Source organism: Triticum aestivum, chromosome 6D (genome assembly GCF_018294505.1).
Source record: "Triticum aestivum cultivar Chinese Spring chromosome 6D, IWGSC CS RefSeq v2.1, whole genome shotgun sequence".
Taxonomy (NCBI): domain Eukaryota; kingdom Viridiplantae; phylum Streptophyta; class Magnoliopsida; order Poales; family Poaceae; genus Triticum; species Triticum aestivum.
The window spans coordinates 409021517-409041365 of record NC_057811.1 but is presented as its reverse complement, the minus strand read 5'-3'; the positions used below and the strand labels follow the sequence as shown (position 1 = coordinate 409041365).

The 19849-nt window shown below is 46.3% G+C and overlaps 3 protein-coding genes across 6 annotated transcripts; 1 reads left to right on the top strand and 2 right to left on the bottom strand.

The window, feature by feature from the left end:
• Positions 1-1175: 1175 nt before the first annotated feature.
• Positions 1176-3677, bottom strand: LOC123141782 (uncharacterized). 2 transcript variants are annotated; one of them, XM_044560859.1, is made up of 4 exons: positions 3282-3677; positions 2872-3188; positions 2056-2670; positions 1176-1995 (listed from the first exon to the last, which is right to left on the bottom strand). In XM_044560859.1, exons 1-4 carry the CDS (start codon positions 3595-3597, stop codon positions 1312-1314), a joined length of 1932 nt encoding a protein of 643 aa, XP_044416794.1. In that variant the 5' UTR covers positions 3598-3677; the 3' UTR covers positions 1176-1311. The 2 variants fall into 2 exon arrangements, with proteins under 2 accessions (XP_044416794.1, XP_044416793.1); XM_044560858.1 differs by having other exon boundaries at positions 1176-2670.
• A 1182-nt stretch (positions 3678-4859) lies between these two features.
• LOC123145437 (ATP-dependent RNA helicase DEAH13) lies at positions 4860-13270 on the bottom strand. Of its 3 annotated transcripts, none has more exons than XM_044564846.1 (13): positions 13071-13248; positions 12917-12995; positions 12659-12814; positions 12474-12548; positions 12348-12397; positions 12200-12260; positions 11695-12114; positions 11389-11601; positions 11037-11267; positions 10511-10624; positions 9267-10427; positions 7671-9168; positions 4860-5253 (listed from the first exon to the last, which is right to left on the bottom strand). In XM_044564846.1, exons 2-12 carry the CDS (start codon positions 12986-12988, stop codon positions 7741-7743), a joined length of 3981 nt encoding a protein of 1326 aa, XP_044420781.1. In that variant the 5' UTR covers positions 12989-12995; positions 13071-13248; the 3' UTR covers positions 4860-5253; positions 7671-7740. The 3 variants fall into 3 exon arrangements, with proteins under 3 accessions (XP_044420781.1, XP_044420782.1, XP_044420783.1); XM_044564847.1 differs by having other exon boundaries at positions 12917-13002; positions 13071-13221; XM_044564848.1 differs by lacking the exon at positions 12659-12814 and having other exon boundaries at positions 13071-13270.
• A 20-nt stretch (positions 13271-13290) lies between these two features.
• LOC123145439 (nicastrin) lies at positions 13291-19187 on the top strand. The gene is made up of 16 exons (XM_044564849.1): positions 13291-13508; positions 14219-14332; positions 14463-14580; positions 14799-14872; positions 14961-15037; positions 15235-15312; positions 15393-15464; positions 15584-15657; positions 15802-15934; positions 16011-16082; positions 16344-16463; positions 16811-16882; positions 17410-17550; positions 17675-17759; positions 17842-18280; positions 18595-19187. Exons 1-16 carry the CDS (start codon positions 13430-13432, stop codon positions 18857-18859), a joined length of 2013 nt encoding a protein of 670 aa, XP_044420784.1. The 5' UTR covers positions 13291-13429; the 3' UTR covers positions 18860-19187.
• The last annotated feature ends 662 nt before the right edge of the window (positions 19188-19849 follow it).

Below are 19849 nucleotides of genomic sequence, written 5' to 3'. Positions count from 1 at the left end.
GGGGTCGCTGGTGATAGGGAAAGTGGGTGGATGGATGGACGGGTTCGTGCGCGCCACTGCCCGTCATCATTGCGTATAGCCCGGCCGGGACAAAAGGAGCACCGCCGCGATCCGGAGGGGCCCCGTGCGGCCTGGTTCCCACGGCGGATCGAGAGAGATCGAGGCACCACATGTCCGCCGGTTCCCTGAAACTTTCCCTCCCTCTTGGCTCCTCCTGTCCTGCGACGTCAACCAACGGAAGAAACTTCCACCGCTCCCACCCACCAGTGTGCTTCACCAGTTCACTTCACCCCATCTCACCTCACCGTCCAGCAGTACCCATCGCCGCCTCACCCCCAGTCCCCCACCTCTTCCGGTCCACTTCACCCCTGCTTCCCGCCGCTTTCCGAGCTGCTCTGTGTGCACTGTAACCGCGCACGCGCGCGCCTGCCCTGCCTCTAATGTAACGGCGGTGGTATAAATCACATCAGAGGTCCGCTGGCTCCGGCAGACGCCTCGGTTTCTCTCTTTCTTCACGATCCCTCCCTACAAGGCTACAACCTGACCACCCACTGCTAGCTCGCCTTCGCCTCTCCTCACGGTGGCAACCGGGATGAGCTGCGGCGGTGGACACGCGGGCGGGGGCCAGAAGCCGGCGCCGGCAAGGGCACGCGCACAACCTCGCTGCATCCCCAAGAGAGGGGCGGTGCTGAAGCGAGCCGTTCGCGGTGCGCTCCGCTTCCTCATTTCCCCGGTGAACGGCGCACCGGCGGTCGGCGGCCGCGTGCGGCCAGCTCCGCCGCCCAGCCCGGGGGGAGGTGACGCCGGGGCGGAGCAGGGGGAGTAGGCGGGCGGGTTTAGTTGAGCGAGCCAACCATTTTATCTCGCCCGTGTCCGTTAGCTACGATTCTGTTCGTGTTGTAGGCTTGTAATGCTGCTGGCTGCTGCCGCAGCGTTCGTTGCTCGCCAGTCGCCACATCCATGTTTTGCTGTTCCTGGCGTTCGTACGCGGTCGGCATCAATCAACTTCTGGCTGCTCGCCTCATAACAAAACTTTCTAAGAAGATTCAGCTAAATGAAGTTGCTCAAAAAAGAAAAAACACATCAACGAAAAAAAAACAGAAATACTAAATACGTAGCTGAATTACATTTACTCTTGAGGCTGTTGCAATTCAGGAAACACATCATACATACAGTTGACTAAAGCATAGAAGGTCTATCTGCTGCTGTAAAAGTTTGGTGCAGAGCTCAGTCTAAAAGGAGCATAAACCAACAGAAACAAGGCTTTGTGCAATACATAGTACACTTGCGTGCGTCCATCACTGTGCCGAATCATGCACGCTGGGGGCCATCACCCTCTGCCGATGCCGATGCCGGCGCCGTCACCCCGCCCGGCGAAGCCGCAGACTCCTCCCGACCATGGCTGCTGCAATCCCCGTTGTTGTTGCAGTCCTCCTCGTTTCCCTCCACAGACACCACCGTACTGACCGGCGAACCGTCTGCTGTTACCAGCGCCGCCTCTCCTGGAGAACTGCTCGTCGTCTGGAGCACCATGGCCCCTTCGTGGTGATAGTAATTCGCGTTGGCGCCGCCCAAGTACTGTTGCTGCTGCTGATGGTGCTGCTGCTGCTGGTGCATCATGAACGACATCGTCCATTGCTGCTGCTGGCGCATCATGAATGCCATCGCCTGCCGCTGCTGCTGCGTGGACGCCATCGCAAGCTGCTGCTGCTGCGTCAACGACTGCATCCGGAGGTGTTCCTCCAGGTTCTGTTGAAGCACCCGCTTCTCGCGCATCTCATCCGTCTCCGGCTGCTTCTGCATCTGCGGGTTCACTGCTTGGCCGGCCGGGCACGACGGCCGCGCCATCATTGTCAGATTCTGACCATAGCTGTTGGGGGGGCTACCTGCGAGCCGGCACGGCGGCGGCCGCACCTGCCCGTTGAACGCCACCTGCTGCTGCCTCACCGGCACCTGCCCGTTGTACGCCAACGGCTGTCGCGCCATCACCGGCGCCTGCCCGTTGTACGCCGCCGGCTGTCGCGCCATCGCCGGCATCTGCCCGTTGTACGCCACCTGCCCGTTGTACGCCGCCGGCTGTCGCGCCATCGCCGGCATCTGCCCGTTGTACGCCACCTGCCCGTTGTACGCCGCCGGCTGTCGCGCCATCGCCGGCATCTGCCCGTTGTACGCTACCTGCCCGTTGTACGCCGCCGGCTGTCGCGCCATCGCCGGCATCTGCCCGTTGTACGCCACCTGCTGCCGCGGCACGTGCACCTGGCCGTTGTTGTACGCCAGCATTGGCCGCGGCATCGGCGCCGCGCCAGCGTGATACCCCATGAGCATGGGCTGCCCTGATCCACCGTAGTATGAGCATCCCGGCGTGCTGAACGGAGCCTGCATGCCGTTGCCTTGTAGCGGTGGTGCTGGCGGCTCGATTTGCAGGCATTTTGAGGAGTGGTGAGCCCGCTTCCTCGCGGCGGCGGTGGCGTGCCGCAGCTGCTGGTCCTCCGCGGGCCTCTTGCCCGCCAGTTTCTTCGAAAGCTTTGGAAGCTCCGCCGACGTCGCCCCTTCGTCGCCCTCCACCGGCCCGTGCAGGTGCAGCGGCGAGGCGCTGCTGGGCCCTGCCTCCTCGTCGTCGTCGCCTTTGTCGTCTTTGAGGTAAATCTTGCACATCACGTACCTATCCAACTGCGTGCATCCAATCAAAGTCAGATTTTTTTTTTTGCAAAAGTTTCATGATTTGAATGAAGATCATAAATAAATGTGGTAAATCGTTGTTCACAATCCAGAAATCAGCCACCGGATTACTTTTAGCAAAAAGACAGAAAGAAAGAAAGAAAAAACTTCGAAACGGTAACGTGGTTTGAAATCTCAGAGAAGAAAACTGACCGTCTTGCCGCCAGGGCCGCCGTCCTTGGGGAGCTTGATCTCGTACGCCGGGACGGTGAGCTCCCTCATGAGCCACTCAGACTTGCGCCCGCCGCCTCTGGGGCTCTCGAAGTAGTTGAGCACGCTCATGCAGTAGCGGGTGGTGCCGTCGCCGGCCACCTTCTTCTCCTCCCCCATGTCCTTCTTGCCCGTCGACACCTTCCACCGCCCGCGGCCGTCGTCCGTGTCCCGCCGCGGCCGGTCCCCGTTGTCGTACCGGCGCACCCTCGGCGACAGGAAGTAGAAGCTCTTGCCCTCTCCCCGGCCCCTGTATTGTCCTGCAGAATCCACGGAGACGAGGATGAATTGATCACCAGAGGTTGTAAGTAAGACGATCGGCGGCGAAAAACCGGCGAGAAACTAAAACGTACCGACGAGCTCGTCCGGGTGGCACTGGTACACGTTGTGCTCGATGATGGCCCGGTTGGGCGCGTGGCCCCGGCCCTGCAGCTTGGGGAGCAGGTAGTACCTGATCAGCTCGTCGTCGCTCGGCCTGAACCGGAACCCCGGCGGCGGAATGAATATGAACTGGCCGTCGCCCCTGCCGATCTCCTCGTCTCCTGCGGCTCCTCCTCCGCCGTCCGTCTCCTCCTCCTCGTACGCCGCTCCGGCGACGACGATCTGCCCCTCCTGCTCTCCTGCCCCGACGACGGCCTTCTCCTCCGCGCCGCCCCCTTCCTCTGCCATGTCGGCGAGTTGAGCGCTAGCGATCGCAACAGAAGAGGAGATCGTTCTGGGCTTCTCGCGGCGTGGCGTGGCGTGCTACAATCGATATGGTCTCGCGCTTCTTGGCCGCGGGCTGCATTATATAACCTGGATGTGGTGCGAACCCTGTTTCCGCATCAAATACTGACTCGGGTTCGTTACGAACACGGGTTCCGGAAGAGGATAGGATACGCGCCGATGCCGTCCGTCCTCCGGCACCAAGTCATGGAGCCTGTTGTTCTCCCTCAGGCTCGCCGGCATGAACGGCGCCGCCCTGGTGGTGCTCAAGCAGGGGGCCACCGCACCGTCGCGTGGCCGGCGGTGGCAGCGCCGGGGTCGGATGAGGAGACGACTGTGGTGATTCACCGGTCAACATTTAGTCGGTGCCTGCAGTTGTCAGGCCCCAGCAACGCCGCGCCGTAGCCCGGGGCCAGGGCGGTAGAGAGCGGCCAAGGGACGACGGCGGGGAACCCAAACCGGCGCACCACCACCACCACAAGCCAACGGAACGCAAGCTCCGTTCAGGCCGCCGGGATGCCACGGTGGATCATGGCTGCGCATGGGGTACTACGACTCGCGCGCCGGTGTGTCATGACCCAGGAGTACGAGTATGCTTCAACAGAAGCTGGAGGAACACCTCCGGATGCAAATGGAGGTCCACGCAGCGCAGAAGCAACAACGCCGGCATGGCGTTCACGCAGCAGCAGCCAGTTGACTGAAGCGAAAATGGGCACACATGTTGAGGAAAGGCGTAGGGCCTATCCATCTACTGCTGTAACATCTCACAAGAAAATTTTGGTGCTGAGCTCAGTCTAAAAGGAGCATAAATCAACAGAAACAAAGCTTCATGCAATACACAAATCAAGTGTTATCAATAATGTAAGCTTAGATAACTGGACAAACACGACACATGGTAAGGTAGTTGAATTGGCAAAGTTCCAGCCTTTTCCCATGCCTAGTGCTAAACTCAACAAGAGAAAATAGGAGCATTACGGCAACAGATGATAGGATAGTAAGCAATCTGACGTCCCAACTTCTACCGACCTCGATCAAACGCAGATCTATGTCGACCGCACGCAGTAGATAACGTGATAAGAAACATTAGTTTCTGCTAACTTCAGAACCTGCATCATCACAGGAAACTAGCAGGTAGTATGAGTTGCTGCAGGTTCTGAAGTTAGCAGAAACTACCTGCCTCACTTCATGCATAATATGAGATCCAAAATGGATCCATGCCCACAAAATGGAGTGGCCACTGACCAGCGCATACAATGGTAGATGATACCTTAAAAGGCTAGGATCGAGTGCATCATCACAGGAAACGGTCGTTAACAGAGGGATCAGATGCTTCGCGGAAGCTCCAACCATCCACTACCTATAAATTACGCACCAGACATGAAAATCTTCTTTCTACTTATATATGCTGAATATGTTAAATAAAAAACAAAACACCCTAAAGCAATCCCCTGTCCTTGGCCAGTCACTGCTTCTGTTTATGTTTGCGATTCAGTTGAGGACAGACAGGTATAGGTGCATGCAGAGAAGTTCTCTGCAATTGTAAGGACGGGAAGACTTTGAGAAAATCTTCTTCTGTCCACCTGTAGTCCAAATGTTTCCCGTTGTCAGAGCATCATCCATCTACAAATACAAGAAAAATAATTATAGTTTACATCACAAGGCAAGAAATAGAAATACTTATGTTCTCTGACGGGCAAAAAGGGTGAAAAGCTTTGAATTATGGTTCAGTAATGCACATACATTTCTATAGTTTTTGCTGCGTAGTAGCTAGCACGTAACAGTTATACGAACAATGAATAAGACCATCATGACTTCAGTAATTTCAACTCAATTTATCACAACAGTTTCCCTACTGCTGCAACAGAAAATAGTAGCTGAACTTCCTTTTTCACCTTTTGCAACAGCTAATTCTGGATCTCATATTATGAATGAAGTGAGGCTGCGATTTATCTATTTGGAGAATGCGTCACATCTTGGAAGGTTCCCAATGAGAAGGACCAACTCTCTGTCAGACTAGATGTTGTGTTCAATAGCCAGAAACACATCAGGTTGGCCTCAAGACAATTGGATAAACATCAGTGGAGTTTAACTCACAACTAACAAATTACATTTCTGAAACTAGCAGTGGAATTCCACATTGTCTCCCCCAGTTTGGCCCCGGCCCCATGAAGCAGATATGTGAGGCCAGTTTTCAATCGCACCCCATGCAGACATGGATAGACACTAATATGTGTCACTTTGTCAAAGTCAGCATGTGACAAGCATATCTTTTGTGCTTTTAAGTCGCGGGATACTAGATTTAGGTGACTAGCACGAAAATAAAGTAGTAAGATTATTACAACAACTGAAACATTGACCATGGTACCACATCCTTGCAAGTGAAATACCAACATCGTTTGCATAAACACTCAAAATAATTGCTTGTAGTAGTGCTCAGTAAGTATTTATATTACAAAACGCTAGTGCCGAATAACAGTTCATTTCTGCACTGAACAATTAAGAATGCAATTCAACTTCTTTTGCTAACTAGCAAATGCCAAAAGAAACAACTTGATGCTGCAGCGCAAGGTAAGCCGTACGGCAAAATATATTCACAGCTTGACAATGACAGATCACTTGTATCAACAGAAAAGAACAGAGTGATTTCATATCCCTTGAGATTTTATTACTTGTGGTGATTTGAGTATAAATAGGTATGGCCATTTTTAAGAATGGGTCATCATTATGTGGGGATATATAGACCAAAGAACAGAGTGATTTCATATCCCTTGAGATTTTATTCTTACTCCTGAATAACTAAGAAAAGAATAAAACTATTAATAAACCTTTTTAAGCCGAATCTATGGTTCGTACTTCGGCCTACCAAATCAGCAAAACAAAGTATCTTTTCTTCCTAAACTCTTGCTTACCGGCATCTATTTAAAAAATTGCAATGCAAAAATCCCTGAGAGATTTTATAGAAGTATGTAATAAACACAGGTACGCAAAACAAAAAAGAATTGTTAACCCCACAGAGAACACAAACAAGTTTGGCCTAAAACACATTCTTTCAAGGTTGATTCTCAAGATGCTTTAATTGAAAAAACTGTACTTTGAGCATGGCTAAAATAGTTTTGGCGGAGAAATTACTTATCAAGACAATAGAATTAATGAATTATTGAAAGCGCCTTAATATGACCCCAGTCCATGTCAACAACAGCAAGCCTTGCGAGTTTCCTTATCAATCGTAGGTGTATCATTGCCTCGCCATCAAGTAACAAGAAATGTCACTGACGGCATAGCACTGCAGAAAAGTTGAGGAGGAGCCTGGGAGAGAAAGGAGGCGAGGAGCCCAGCACCGCCTTGCCGTCGATGAGCTGCTGCTTGATCTTGAAAGGGGGAGGAGGCAGGGAACCCACCACTGGTTTGCCGTACGCGAGATGCTGAAGCCTCAGATGGGGAAGATGCTAGTTGCACAACCCGGGCGCTGGAGCTTGGCAACGGATCTGGACCGCTGTCGCAGTGGTCATCGGCAAGCGAGAGGGACTCGAAGGGGGCTGTAACTCCATTAGGTTTGGGGAATTTCGCGGCTGTGCTGCCACTGCGGAGGAAGAAGAAGGATATTGGCTAGAAAATAACTAGAGTGAGTGTCCTTTTTGCACAGAAGCGTGTAGTTATGCGTACAACTCCCTCCACAAAGATCTGTGCCATTCATTCAATTCCAATCCGATGGCTCATATTAATTTTTTGTATCTTTTCACCAGAGGCCGTGTTTCTATCCTAATCGCTCCCGAAAGATCACCGGCAGGGGCACAAATAACTATATCAACATGGTGGTGATGCAACGAATAAATCTACTTTACATTAAGAGACAAACATCTGCACAGCTAGAGACAAAATGTGCAGGTTCAACAGTGTATATCCTACTTCTTTATCGTTTTCATCATGAGCTATATCAACCTTACTGTTCATTGCATTGAATGCTTCACTGTTACTTTCATATCTATTTCAGTAAATGAAGTAGAGGGCAGTAATAGATGAGTGGCTTCGTAGGTTACCTCATGAAAGCTCCCACCACAAATCAGCTTCCATCAGTCAAGCAATTACAACACAATCTGTTCTAATTGATTACCCTTTAACTTTCTTGAACCTCTTCGGGAAAAGTTCGCGCCCCTCGAGGCGAACTTCTTGGTGCATTTGTTCCCATATTGCTCCAAGCTGGCTCTGATATTTATCCTGGATCCACGCCTGAATCTCGGGATAAAGATAATCTGGGTCAGTATTCCATGCATCTCTTAATGCTGCCCGGCTATATATTGTCTTTTTACTCATCCTGCTAAGAAGATCTCCAACTCTTCTTTGGCTGGCAGGCCCCAGGACAACAGATGGTGACAGAGCCAGGAACTTTTGAACCACCCTTAGACATGGCAAGACATCCCCTTTAAGCAATGCCCATGCAAATATCTGCACCCGACGGGTGGCATCTTTGATGGGTAAACTGTGCAGTGGAAGCTGCCAATTATGTCGAGAAAAGATGGGACTGACATAGCAGTAGACCTGGTCATTCTGAGGCTCATAGTAGGGCTTTGGATCCTCCAGCGGTGCTGAGAAGGTGCAGAGAGAACTAGCATATTTCAAAAGCCATCCTGGCTTTACACTGGTCACACCATACATGTATGATCTCTTTGTATTTAGTAGTTCAGAGTAAACTACATAGTCTGGTGGAATTTGGGCAACAGAAGATGATCGGTTTAGATATATTATATCATTGAGAGCGCAAGATTGATAACGTGCAGCTCGAACCTTTCGATCCTCTTTTGACAATCCAGAGAAAGTGTTGATCTTCTTTGCAACCCTATCAGCCCACCCAGCACATATTCCTTGCCCCAGAATTTCCTCTTCATTCAGCATTGGCTTTTTGTTGGTTTCACTCCCCCAGGCATGTTCAACATCTTGAGAGCCTCCAAAATTCCAAGCAAATTCATCACAAAATTTGCTATAGTTAAATATTAATCGAAGAAGCTGCTTTCTCAATTTTGACATCTCTTCCATTGTTTTCAGGTGAAGCGAGTAGTCTCTGCAGAACTCAACTCGGTTTTTAGAACACTCAAATGACCGTAAAGCATGGGAAATGGTTAAAGCATCACTGCTAGGGATGGAAAAATCTTTCCGTGCTTCTCGAACCATGGCTTTGAGCTTCTTCTGACTCTTCCTTTCATGTCGATCCTTATGTTCTGGATCAGGGCCATCTTCATTTGTTTCTCTATCAGTGTTGCTCTGAACTTGAAAAGGATTGGTATAACTTAAAGCTGATGCAGCAGCAGTTGCATATCCCAATATGAGGTTAGATCTAGCACGTCCTTCCTGACTCTTCAACATTTTAATTATTGTCAAAAGAAGACGAGAATGTCGTGGGCTCATTGGGTATTGTGCCATAGCCTTTCCCATTGATGTAAGTTTTTCTTGGTTATCAACTGCTTCCAATATCTTCAAGCAACGCTGAGCTTCAACCAAACTTTCCTTGTTAGGAGGCGTAGGGAAAGGAAAGTTTTCAACCTGTGATTATTAATATTTTGCATGAAATTTAGCACAAAAGGCAACACATCAGAAAAAGATGATTAATGAAAAAGATAAATGACTTTTAATTACATTACCTTATCAATATTCATAGACTTGAGCATAAGCACAATGCCTTCAACTGGCATTTTCTTGATCTCCGGCTCAGTGAATTCAGGAAATAAATCATCTTTACTGTATGCTGCACCTGAGTAGAGACGGTAACAGTGCCCAGGCCCAGTTCTTCCAGCTCTCCCAGCACGTTGGGATGCTGATGCCTTGCTTATCCACTGTACTTCATAACTTGCCATCCCAGTAGCATGGTCATAGTTCTTAACCTTTTCTTTTCCAGTATCGACCACATATGTTATGCCAGGAATTGTTAAAGATGTTTCTGCAACATTAGTTGCCACAACAACTAATCTTTCCCCTTCGGGAATACCGTGGAATACTCTAAGCTGCTGCGAAGCTGGTAGCATTGCATAAAGTGGTAAAACACGGAGCCTAGCACGCGAAGCAGAAGGACCTGACTTTTCTGCAATTGTAGCATTGCTCGCTTCCTCAGCAGTTTCTGGTTGTCCTGATATAGCTTTAAAGGATGCCTTCAGTACAGATGAACTCTCAGCACCTTTTAAAAATGATAACACTGGCCCATCTTCTTCTGCGGTTTCATGTGCAACAGAATCCTCCTCATCACTGTCAGTATCCATCTCACTCTCTGTTTCAGCATCAGAAGAAGCGACATTTACCTCATCATCCGTTTCATCTTCACCATATGAGGAAAATATGTCATCTTGGTGCTCAGGTTCAGTTCTATCAATATCATATGCTTCAAAAATTTCCTTCTCTTCTATTTCTGGTCTTGAACCATCCTCATCTCCAACCATTTCAGGCTTCTTACCACTTTGCCGCTTGGATGCTCTTTGCAATTTCTTACATAAATAATCCACTTCTCGTTGTCCAGTAACAAATACAAGGATTCCACCTGGTGGTAGACTCTTGTGGATCGACAGAACTTTCTTATAAGCTTGCGCTAAATAATCGTCATGTGTCCTCTTTGCGAAGTGAACTGTTACTGGAAATTGTCGTGTAGGCACCTCTACAGCTGGTGGAATCACATCAAACAATCTTCTGTTTGAAATAAAGTCTTTTAATTGCAAGGTAGCACTCATCAGGACCACTTTCAACTGACTAACCATATCTGCCGGGTCAATCTTCATCCCAGAGCGTATTTGTTTCTGTTGGTCTGCGTACACAAACTTTCATATGCACAGAAGTTAGCAATGCCTGTATGTTTTACCTTTCATCAAAATGAAGATGAAGTAAGCTCTTGAGTTTCTACCTTGCGTGCCTTTATAACTCTAGAAAGCATCCCAATAAGTATATCTGTGTTCAAACTCCTTTCATGTGCCTCGTCCAAGATGATCACCGAATAGTGCTTCAACAGAAAGTCACTCTGCAGAAGACCACTAAGCCATCTGATAAGGAGTTTCAATCTTTATTACAGACACAGCTTCAATTAAAGCGATGCATATGAATTTCAGAACAGCAAATGACTTGTTTTACAGAAAAAATGTGCAAATTATAAAATTACGGAAGACAACTGATTGTGAACGGTACAGTTAGGGAAGACAACTAAATGAGCGATCAGACTTAACCAAAGTTTAAACCTCGCTAAAGTTATTTATAAATTTGAGTCATCTCATCTGCAGTTATGGCTTTTGATGCATTTCAGGTTGTGGAATAATAATTTAGCACCAGTTATCAGTTTATTACAACAAACACGAAACTTTAATGAAGACATGATATTGAATAGAGTAATAAATAGACTGATAGAAGTAACAAGGAAAAGCAAACAGATGCACAACCTGGACCTCTCGTAGCAAAATGCCATCTGTCATGAACTTGATGGAGCAATTATTTCCCACCTTTTTGTCATGTCTAACTTGAAAACCAACCTCCTTTCCTAGCTTAAGTCCTAACTCATAAGATACCCTCTTGGATGTGGCAAGAACAGCAACACGCCGTGGCTGGGTGATACCAATCATCCCTTTTCTATCAGCTCGATTGCTTGTGCCAAAGCCGGCTTCATATAAGAACTGCAGAATAAATAGCATAGAGAGCAATAAAAAACTTGGCAGATTCTTAATACAAGCCTATAGGATCAGAACTCCTAGTTTAAACCAATGTTTAAGAGGTGCCATGTGTAAGCACACTCACCTGAGGGACCTGGGTAGTTTTACCACAGCCCGTTTCTCCGCACAGAATTACCACTGAATTTTCATAGATAGCTTCCATTATTTCCTGCTCCATCATTATTATTGGGAGATCCCTCCTCGCCTTCTCAACCTCATGTGGTCTTGACACATGCACAACAATGGGAGAATTGAAGCACTCCTGTACAGCGGCTTCACCTTGTTGTGGCTCTTTATCCTAACAAAAACAACAGAAGGATAATAATTCAGTTAAGTCAGAACATGGCACCAGCTTTCTGAGACGAATATATTTCAGATGCGGACCAGTCACCTGCATATCAATCTCTACACCAGAGCAACTTGGCACAGATGAACGCACTTTCGGATGTACCAAAATGTCATCATCATCATTAGTCTTTTCAGTTTTTTGTTTCAGAATGCTCTGATGTGCCAAAATGTCAGCGTCATCATTAGTCTCTTCAGTTTTCTGATCCAGAATGCTCACACCAATACCAATGTTAGGCTTCACTGCGTCACTCTCATGATTCTTTCGTTCACTACCAGGATGACAAAGTTTCGCGGCCTGAACTAACTTCACTGGGCAAGCTTCCGGCGCAGCTTCACTGTTTTCAGGAACTGGAACTCCTTTCTGATCAGAGTTTTTCTTGAATAGCGAAAGTTCTTCAGGGACATCTAAACCAGCCTTGGATAACTGCATGGCGCGCCTACGTTTTTCTTTCATAGTCGCAGCCTGCAGTGCAACAAAATACCATGAGGAAAATAATCCAGCAATGCGAAAGGAACTAATCCAGGTGTTGCAGATAGAGCCACCGTACTTGACCAATAGACCCTGAAGTGTGCAGCAGTGAGTATGCCTCATCAGCGATCCTGTGCTTCCTATTGTGCAGGGCGATTGTCATACACAGTCGTCAGAAAGAAATACAAACCACCACAGAAAATAGACATCACAAGTTGAAGACATACTGCAAAGTCTCGATGCTTTGAGCTTGCATCGCCTTCTTCTGTTTGTCCTCCTGCGAACAGTCAGACCGGCATCAATATATGCTGATACAAACACCAAAGCTGACTAGCAACAGAAGAAGTCCCAACCTCCAATTTCTGCAGCTTTTTCAGCTGAGTCTTGCTCATCTTAGCATCTTCCTTGGTCTTATTCTTCTTGCCATCCTAGCAATCCAGAAAACAGAGGTTCACACAATCATATACGTACTAGCATCTGGTCAGAAGGGAAACCAAGGCACGTGGGGCAGATAAAATGCACCCATTATTATTATTACCTTGCCTTTCCCTTGCGATTTGTTCTTGCTCTTGCAGGGCAAAATCAGCGCGTTGCTATCAACAGAAGAAGTCCCAACCTCCAATTTCTGCAGCTTTTTAAGCTGAGTCTTCTTGCTCATCTTAGCATCTTCCTTGGTCTTGTTCTTCTTGCCATCCTGGCAATCCAGAAAACAGAGGTTCACACAATCATATACTAGCATCTGGTCAGAAGGGAAACCAAGACACGTGGGCAGATAAAGTGTACTACCCATTATTACCTTGCCTTTCCCTTGCGGTTTGTTCTTCCTCTTGCAGGGCAAGATCGGCGCGTTGCTATCCTCCTCCTCCATGCTCGAACTGCGACCTGAGATAAGCGTCACAAACCGCGGATACAGCGCGACACGTATGCGAGTAAGGCGGCCGGAAACTCACACTGCAGCTGCCGCCGCCGACGTCTGCCGCGTGGAGATTGGAGCTTGGCCGCGGCACGCCGGAGGGCGGACTCCGGGCAGGTAGGCCGAGAGGGGCGACGGAGGAGAGCAACAGGGGATGGCGGCGCCGGCGCGGGTGTGGCGCTTGGCTTGGCTAGGGCGTAGGGCCGTGTTGGGCTTAAGTGTCGCGGAGGCAAGAATAAGATGAAAACGGCCACATAACGGCCCACTAGCCCACGAACCTTTCTCTCTAGCCAAGTGGTCTCTTCCGCCTTCCGGTTCCGGTCAGAGACGAGACGACGACGGCCTCTGCCTCTGCCTCGTCCGCTCCCCGAGCCTCAGATCGCCGCCGCGTCCGCCATGGCGGCCGGCTCCGCGGCTACCCTCCTCGCGGCCGTCGCCTGCGCCGTCCTCGTGCTCCTCGCCCCCGCCGTCTCCGGTGAGTTGGTCCTCCGTACCCCTCGCCCCATCCAAAACCCTCGTTCTCGAAGCAAAAGCAAAAGTAATCCTCGCCTAGTTCGCCGTGCTTGTTTTATGTAAGAATTGAGTCCAGTCGAGGCGATCTCACGCTTCCTTGGAGCCTTCCGTTCGGTGCTGCTAAGCTTCTCGGGTGAATTCGCGTAGGGATTAGGTCGTCCGTCTCAACCTGTAGGTGAACCAAGTAGTGGGCCTTGTTAGCTACTACTTGTAAGCTTTGGCAAGCTGCTGATGTGCTCATTAACTGATTGGTAGTTGCTTCGATATGTGTCCGTGGCTTGTGCTATCTCAGTTCTAGAAGTTCTGCTATTGCTAGACTACACTAGAACCACACCCACACTTCACATTTGTAAGAAAAATGCATCATGGTGCCTTACAACTACGAATGTTTGAGTTTGGTGTTGAATTGCATATCCTAATTCTGATATTGAGTTGGCGGAATGAGATTGTGTGCTGTTATGACAGATGATTTGGTTACAAAACTAGTATGGTTGCTTTTACATGCTTGCATACTTTTTTTGCTCGTGCCATGTGCTTGCATAGCTTGGAGATAGATTTGCAAGACAGTGTCACAAGTTCTGGCTTCTCTATAGCTAGTACCTGTGTTAATTTTTTTTTCTCCTCACTTGATGTACTGTAGCAGAGGTTCATGTTGCCTTTATGTTTCTCTAGGAGATGCTGCTACACTGGAATCTGTTCCAGATCTTGTGAAGGCAATGTATGTAAACATTGAAAGCTTCCCTTGTGTCAGGCTGCTGAATCTTTCTGGTGAAATCGGCTGCTCTAGTGAGTATCTTTGTTTCCCCTAATATTGTATGCTTATAGAATGGATTTGATGTTCTGTGACCATAACAATCTTCAACAAGTCTGTGTTGTGAAGTGTAATTGGTTCTCAGTGTCTCTTTTATGTGATCAGATCCTGGGCACGGCCTGGTTATTGCACCGATTGTAAGATTCAAAAACAGCGATGACCAGTTGGCTCAACCATCTGCAGTTCTTCTTCCCTTGGATCAGATGCCAGCTTTCTTTCTGAGGTATAAGATCAGATTGTTGAAATCCTGTATTTAGGTAATTGCAGATGTTTTTATAGTGTTTGTGCATGCCAGTGAAAAATGAAGTTTTCGTGTCTCTTCCTTGATGGGACAACAGAGATTCTGAAGTTACATAATATTTGTGATTGTCTTTCATAGCTGCATTGCACTTGACACGTTGAGAGATGGTAACATTTGGTAGTTTGTATGTTCTTGTGCAGGGTATCCAATGATCCAGAACTTTACCATAAGGTTGCCGGTGTACTGGTTGAATCAAATGGTGACAAGTTACTAGGTCAGTGGAAATATCTCCCTGTTTTTCGTGTGCTCTTTGTATGTCTTGTTGTCTTATCACCAAGAAAATGTTCTGTTTCTGACTGTAGAGTTGTCACCGGATAGAAAATTTCCACAAGAGGATTTTGCACCATACTCAAATGTCAGCCATGATTGGAATCCTTCTGTAAGTTTTTAGGTTTTATTGGAATGCTACCACCCTTCAAGAGTTTTCTTTTTCTTTTTTCGAAAAGTAGATTAACCCTTCAAGTGTTAAACGTGCTGTTCAGTTCAAAATAGTTAAATGTGTAGTACCCCTTTAATGCAAAAGCTTTTATTGTGCTTCCAGTATACCTCTGTTAACGGTACAGTTTTACCTTGTAGGGGTCAGGTATTATGTGGAACAGATATGATTTTCCCGTGTTTCTACTTTCAGAGGAGAGCACACAGACTCTGCGAAAGGTATTCCATCTGCTTTTATTCAGTTCAAAATTAACCAAAAGTTACAAGCCTATATAATTGGTCATTGCTGTTGATAACAGATTGCGGACAAGAATGAGAAGTCTAGCAATGGATATCAAGCAAATGTAGCGGAATTTGACCTTGTTATGCAGGTTCGGAGTTTTTTCTGGCCATTTCTCTTTACTTCTATCAGTACATGTTTATTTATCGATAATAGGAGTATTGTCAGTGATGCATGTATTGTATACTTCTAAAATTGCATGAACCACAGACGACTAAAGCTGAAACAAATGGTTCAGAGTCCTGCCTCAAAGAGCAGTCGTGCTTGCCCTTAGGAGGACAGAGGTCAGCACTTCCTTTCTTGCATAAGGCATCCTGCTCTTACGTTCACAATATTATGCATATAGTAGAGTTCCAAGATGTCTACCTCACATGTTGTTTTATCTTTCTTTTTTACGTCAACTTATGATCCTCGTGTTTGAAGGGCAGTGTATGGGCTTCGTTACCACCAATGAGCAATGCATCAGCAGAGCATCAGAAACCAATAATAATGGTTGTTGCATCCCAGGATTCTGCATCGTTCTTTAGGGACCGTAGTCTGGGTGCTGATTCTCCCATATCAGTAAGTAGTAGAGACACATGATTGTCTTGTTTGTATTTCTTATTTGCATTACACAATAATATTAAATTTTACACAGGGATTGATTGCTTTGCTCACTGCTGTTGATGCTCTTTCTCACCTTCATGATCTAGGCAAACTCAAGAAACAGGTACTGTATGACCGAAAATTGCTTTATTACTTGGTTCCATGTTATCACCGGTGTCCTGTACATCTCATCCGCCTATTTATATTCTTTGCTATATTGAGGGCATGCAGCTTTTGGTATCTTCCTCTACATTCTTAGTTATGCATTGAATCAGTAGATTCAATGTGTTTGACATCAGATTAGGAACAAATTTGTAGTGAACTGGTGATTGGCTCCTAAGCCATCATGGTTCTTGTTCCTAACATCATCCCATATGTATTGCAGCTTGTATTTGCTGCTTTTGATGGTGAAGCATGGGGTTATCTTGGTAGCAGAAAATTCTTACAAGAACTGGATGAAGGTGATGATTCTGTGAATGGCATTAACAGCTCAATGATTGAGCAGGTGAGTACCTGATTTGATGGCACTAGCAATTGCATCATCAAACTATGATATATGTTTCCATATAGACGAGTTTTCCTAGGGACATCTTTTTCGTATAAACTATGATATATGCTTGCACCGTCTATATGTTTCCTTATAGATGAGTTTTCCTAGAGACATCTTTTTCACTCTTCATGCATTTCTGCATATTTTTGTTTATGGGATATAATGAATTTACATTCATGGATTTATATGTTTTAAGTCTCTTGAGTGCTATACTGCATTACTGCTATATCTTTCTGTTATTTCACAATTCTCTACCTATCATGCTTAATTTTTGTAACAAGCTGTTTGTGAACATAATTCAGGTACTGGAGATTGGTTCGGTTGGCAAGGGCATAAGCCAAGGAGATACATTATTTTATGCACATGCTTCAAGGGTAATGATTCTTTGAATCACGCATGACGCAAATTAATATATTGCTTGGTAGTATGGTGATATTTTAGCTCACCCATATTGGCCGTAGAGATTATAACTATATTTTTCTTGCTAATTGTTCTTGACATATTATGCAAACTGGTTTTCTAGATTCATGGTGGTGTTGTAGTGGTAAAAACTCATCTTGTAGTTGTTAAAATGTTTGATAAACGAATGCCTCTTTTGAGATACATGAGATCCGTGGGGCGTTGCTGTGCATGGCTTTTTTTGCCTGTGATCCTTGTACTGTATTGTTTGAACAATATTTGTCAAATTTGTACTGAATATGTTTCTAAACATTACTTTATGAAGATATTTAGCTGTGAAGAGATCTGTCAGAGTAATTGTTGTTTCTTGAGTACAACACACTGGGAGTCCAATTGATAGCTGTGCTTGTACCTGTAATTGGGGTTTTATTTTTGAATTTGGGGGATAGAAACAATAAGAAAAAAGTTCCATCTTGTTCATATGTATCTTCTGCTTGTACAGAATTCATCAATTTCAAAGAAGATTTTAGATGGTCTCCAAAGTGGCAGTGATTCACTTGGCTCTGATAATGTCAAAGTAAAACCAGCAGCTTCATCAAACCCTGGTGTACCACCATCTTCATTGATGTCATTCATGAGAAAGGTAATAGCCATTGGTTTCATTAAACCCTGGGAATTTAACTTTCCAAATCTGATCTTTTTTTCCATGCTATTCTCTTTGAAGACTGTTGTGTCATAGTCTGTTTTCTGTTGACCCATCCATGCAGAATACATCAACTTCTGGAGTTGTGTTAGAGGACTTCGATTCCCAGTTTTCCAATAGATTTTATCACAGCCATTTGGACAGCCCTGGTAAGTTGACCGTTCATAGATGTGCCCATTTGTCTCACCAAAGGTAGTTATGAATCTGTAATGTTTTTCTTTTTTCCTACAGCAAACATCAATTCCTCATCAATAGCAGCAGCTGCTGCTTTGGTTGCGAGGTCATTGTACATTCTTGCTACTGGTGATATGACCGTCGATCTCATGACACTGAACACTATAAAAGTGAACGTTACACTGGTAGAAGAATTGATTGGATGTCTACTGACCTGTGATCCCGGTCTTTCTTGTGGCATCGCGAAGAGCTTCATTTCTCCAAGCAATGCCTGCCCGAGTCACTATGTTGGTGTTTTCCAGGACTCACCTTCTAGCACGCAGTTTCCTTCATATGCAGATGATACCTCCCGGTTCATATGGAACTTCTTGGCAGACAGAACTTCTACTTTGGCAAGCAACGTAAGCTCTTGTACTGTGAAGTGCAACAACGAAAGTGAAGTATGCGTAGGGGGAGAAGTGGAGGGTGGAGGCCGGTGCGTTGTATCGACAACAAGGTAAAATTTTCTTTTGTGTCACACATGTCCCTTCCAAAATGTGGAAATCAAATCAGCGCTGTGTGTTGATACATTAGCAGTTTAGTGATCATTAGGCGAAAACTTATAAACTGATGAAGTAAGGCGTCTATAATGCACCTAGTTTTGTGCATCGTGCTCGGCTGCTACGGAAGAACAAGCTATGATACCGAATTACTCTCATTTTACTTGCTTGTGTTAGTTATCGACCATGTAGTTTCAACCTTATGTCATTCTTATTTTGTCAACATGTTGTTTGCTTGTCTGAATTGCTGTACTTTTGGTCGCTTGTTTAGGTACGTTCCTGCCTATTCAACCAGGCTGAAGTTCGAGGACAACGCCTGGCACGTTCTTCCGGCAAACTCTTCTGACCCCATGGGTGCAGCGGACCCCGTATGGACCGAGAGCTACTGGAACACCATCAGCCTGAGGGTCTACGCGGTGCAGTCCACGACCTCCGACAGGCTCATCCTTCTCGCCGGGCTCGCCGTCACCGCGGCGTCGTATCTCGGGGTGGTCGTCGGCAGAGCATACATCTCGAAGATCACGAAGCGAGACTGAAAACATGACAGCGTGTATCATATAGAACTGACTTGGCAACTTTGTAGGGATGGACCGAGTATGGATGTAATTCTTGAGCGTAGCGATGCAGACTTCCACCAGAGCATATCAATATGTATGTGGCCTGGGTGGGTTGCCGTGCGGATTGTTGTTGGTAGGTACTGTAGATGCTTTGGTAATGTGCTTCGAGCAGGCTACTTGCGTGTGCATAGTGGACGACAAGTGCATCATGTTGCGGTTTTTGTTGTGCACGTCTTCCGTGCGAGTAAGACTTTGCCCAATCGTTGTCTTGTCTCGATGAGATCATGGATGAGATGGTTTGCTGAAACCGAATGCCTCGTGTGTGGAGTTCTTATCCGGCACCGACCCTCGGATTCGCCATGTGCGTGCAAGGCGCAACATGCTTCGTGGGTTGGTTAAGACTTGAGAGTGATAATCATGCGGAGTCGAGCTGCTTTTAGATGATGGCGAGCCAACTAGCCAGAAATTCAAACCTGATTTTACTAGTCGAAGGCACGTGCTTTGCACGTGTGCATTCTTAATTAGAAATTTGCATACAAGAAGAAAAATTTAAATACAAATGAAGCACTTTTTATATGGAGTTTTAACTTCACAACCTCTTGCCGAGTTACAATGTTCATGAACAAATTTGATTTTCTTTTATTTTCAAAACATGTAAAGAGTAATTTTGGTTAAACACTGACTTGACAAACTTGTTGTTAATACTCTCAAAACGTTAAATCACATCACGGGATCAAAAATATATATTTTTTCAAAAAAATAATCATCTCCATGCATTCTACATCACTTGGACGTAGATGGAATACAATGCATTCTACACCATGCATATTCAATATTTTTGCGAAAAAATGGGTATGTATCAGTCCATATATACATATACATGTAAATGAATGGTAGCATCATAAAATTCATGCAACAACGTGAGAACAGCCGTTCCGCTCGACTTTTTCTTTACCTTTTGTTATTTGC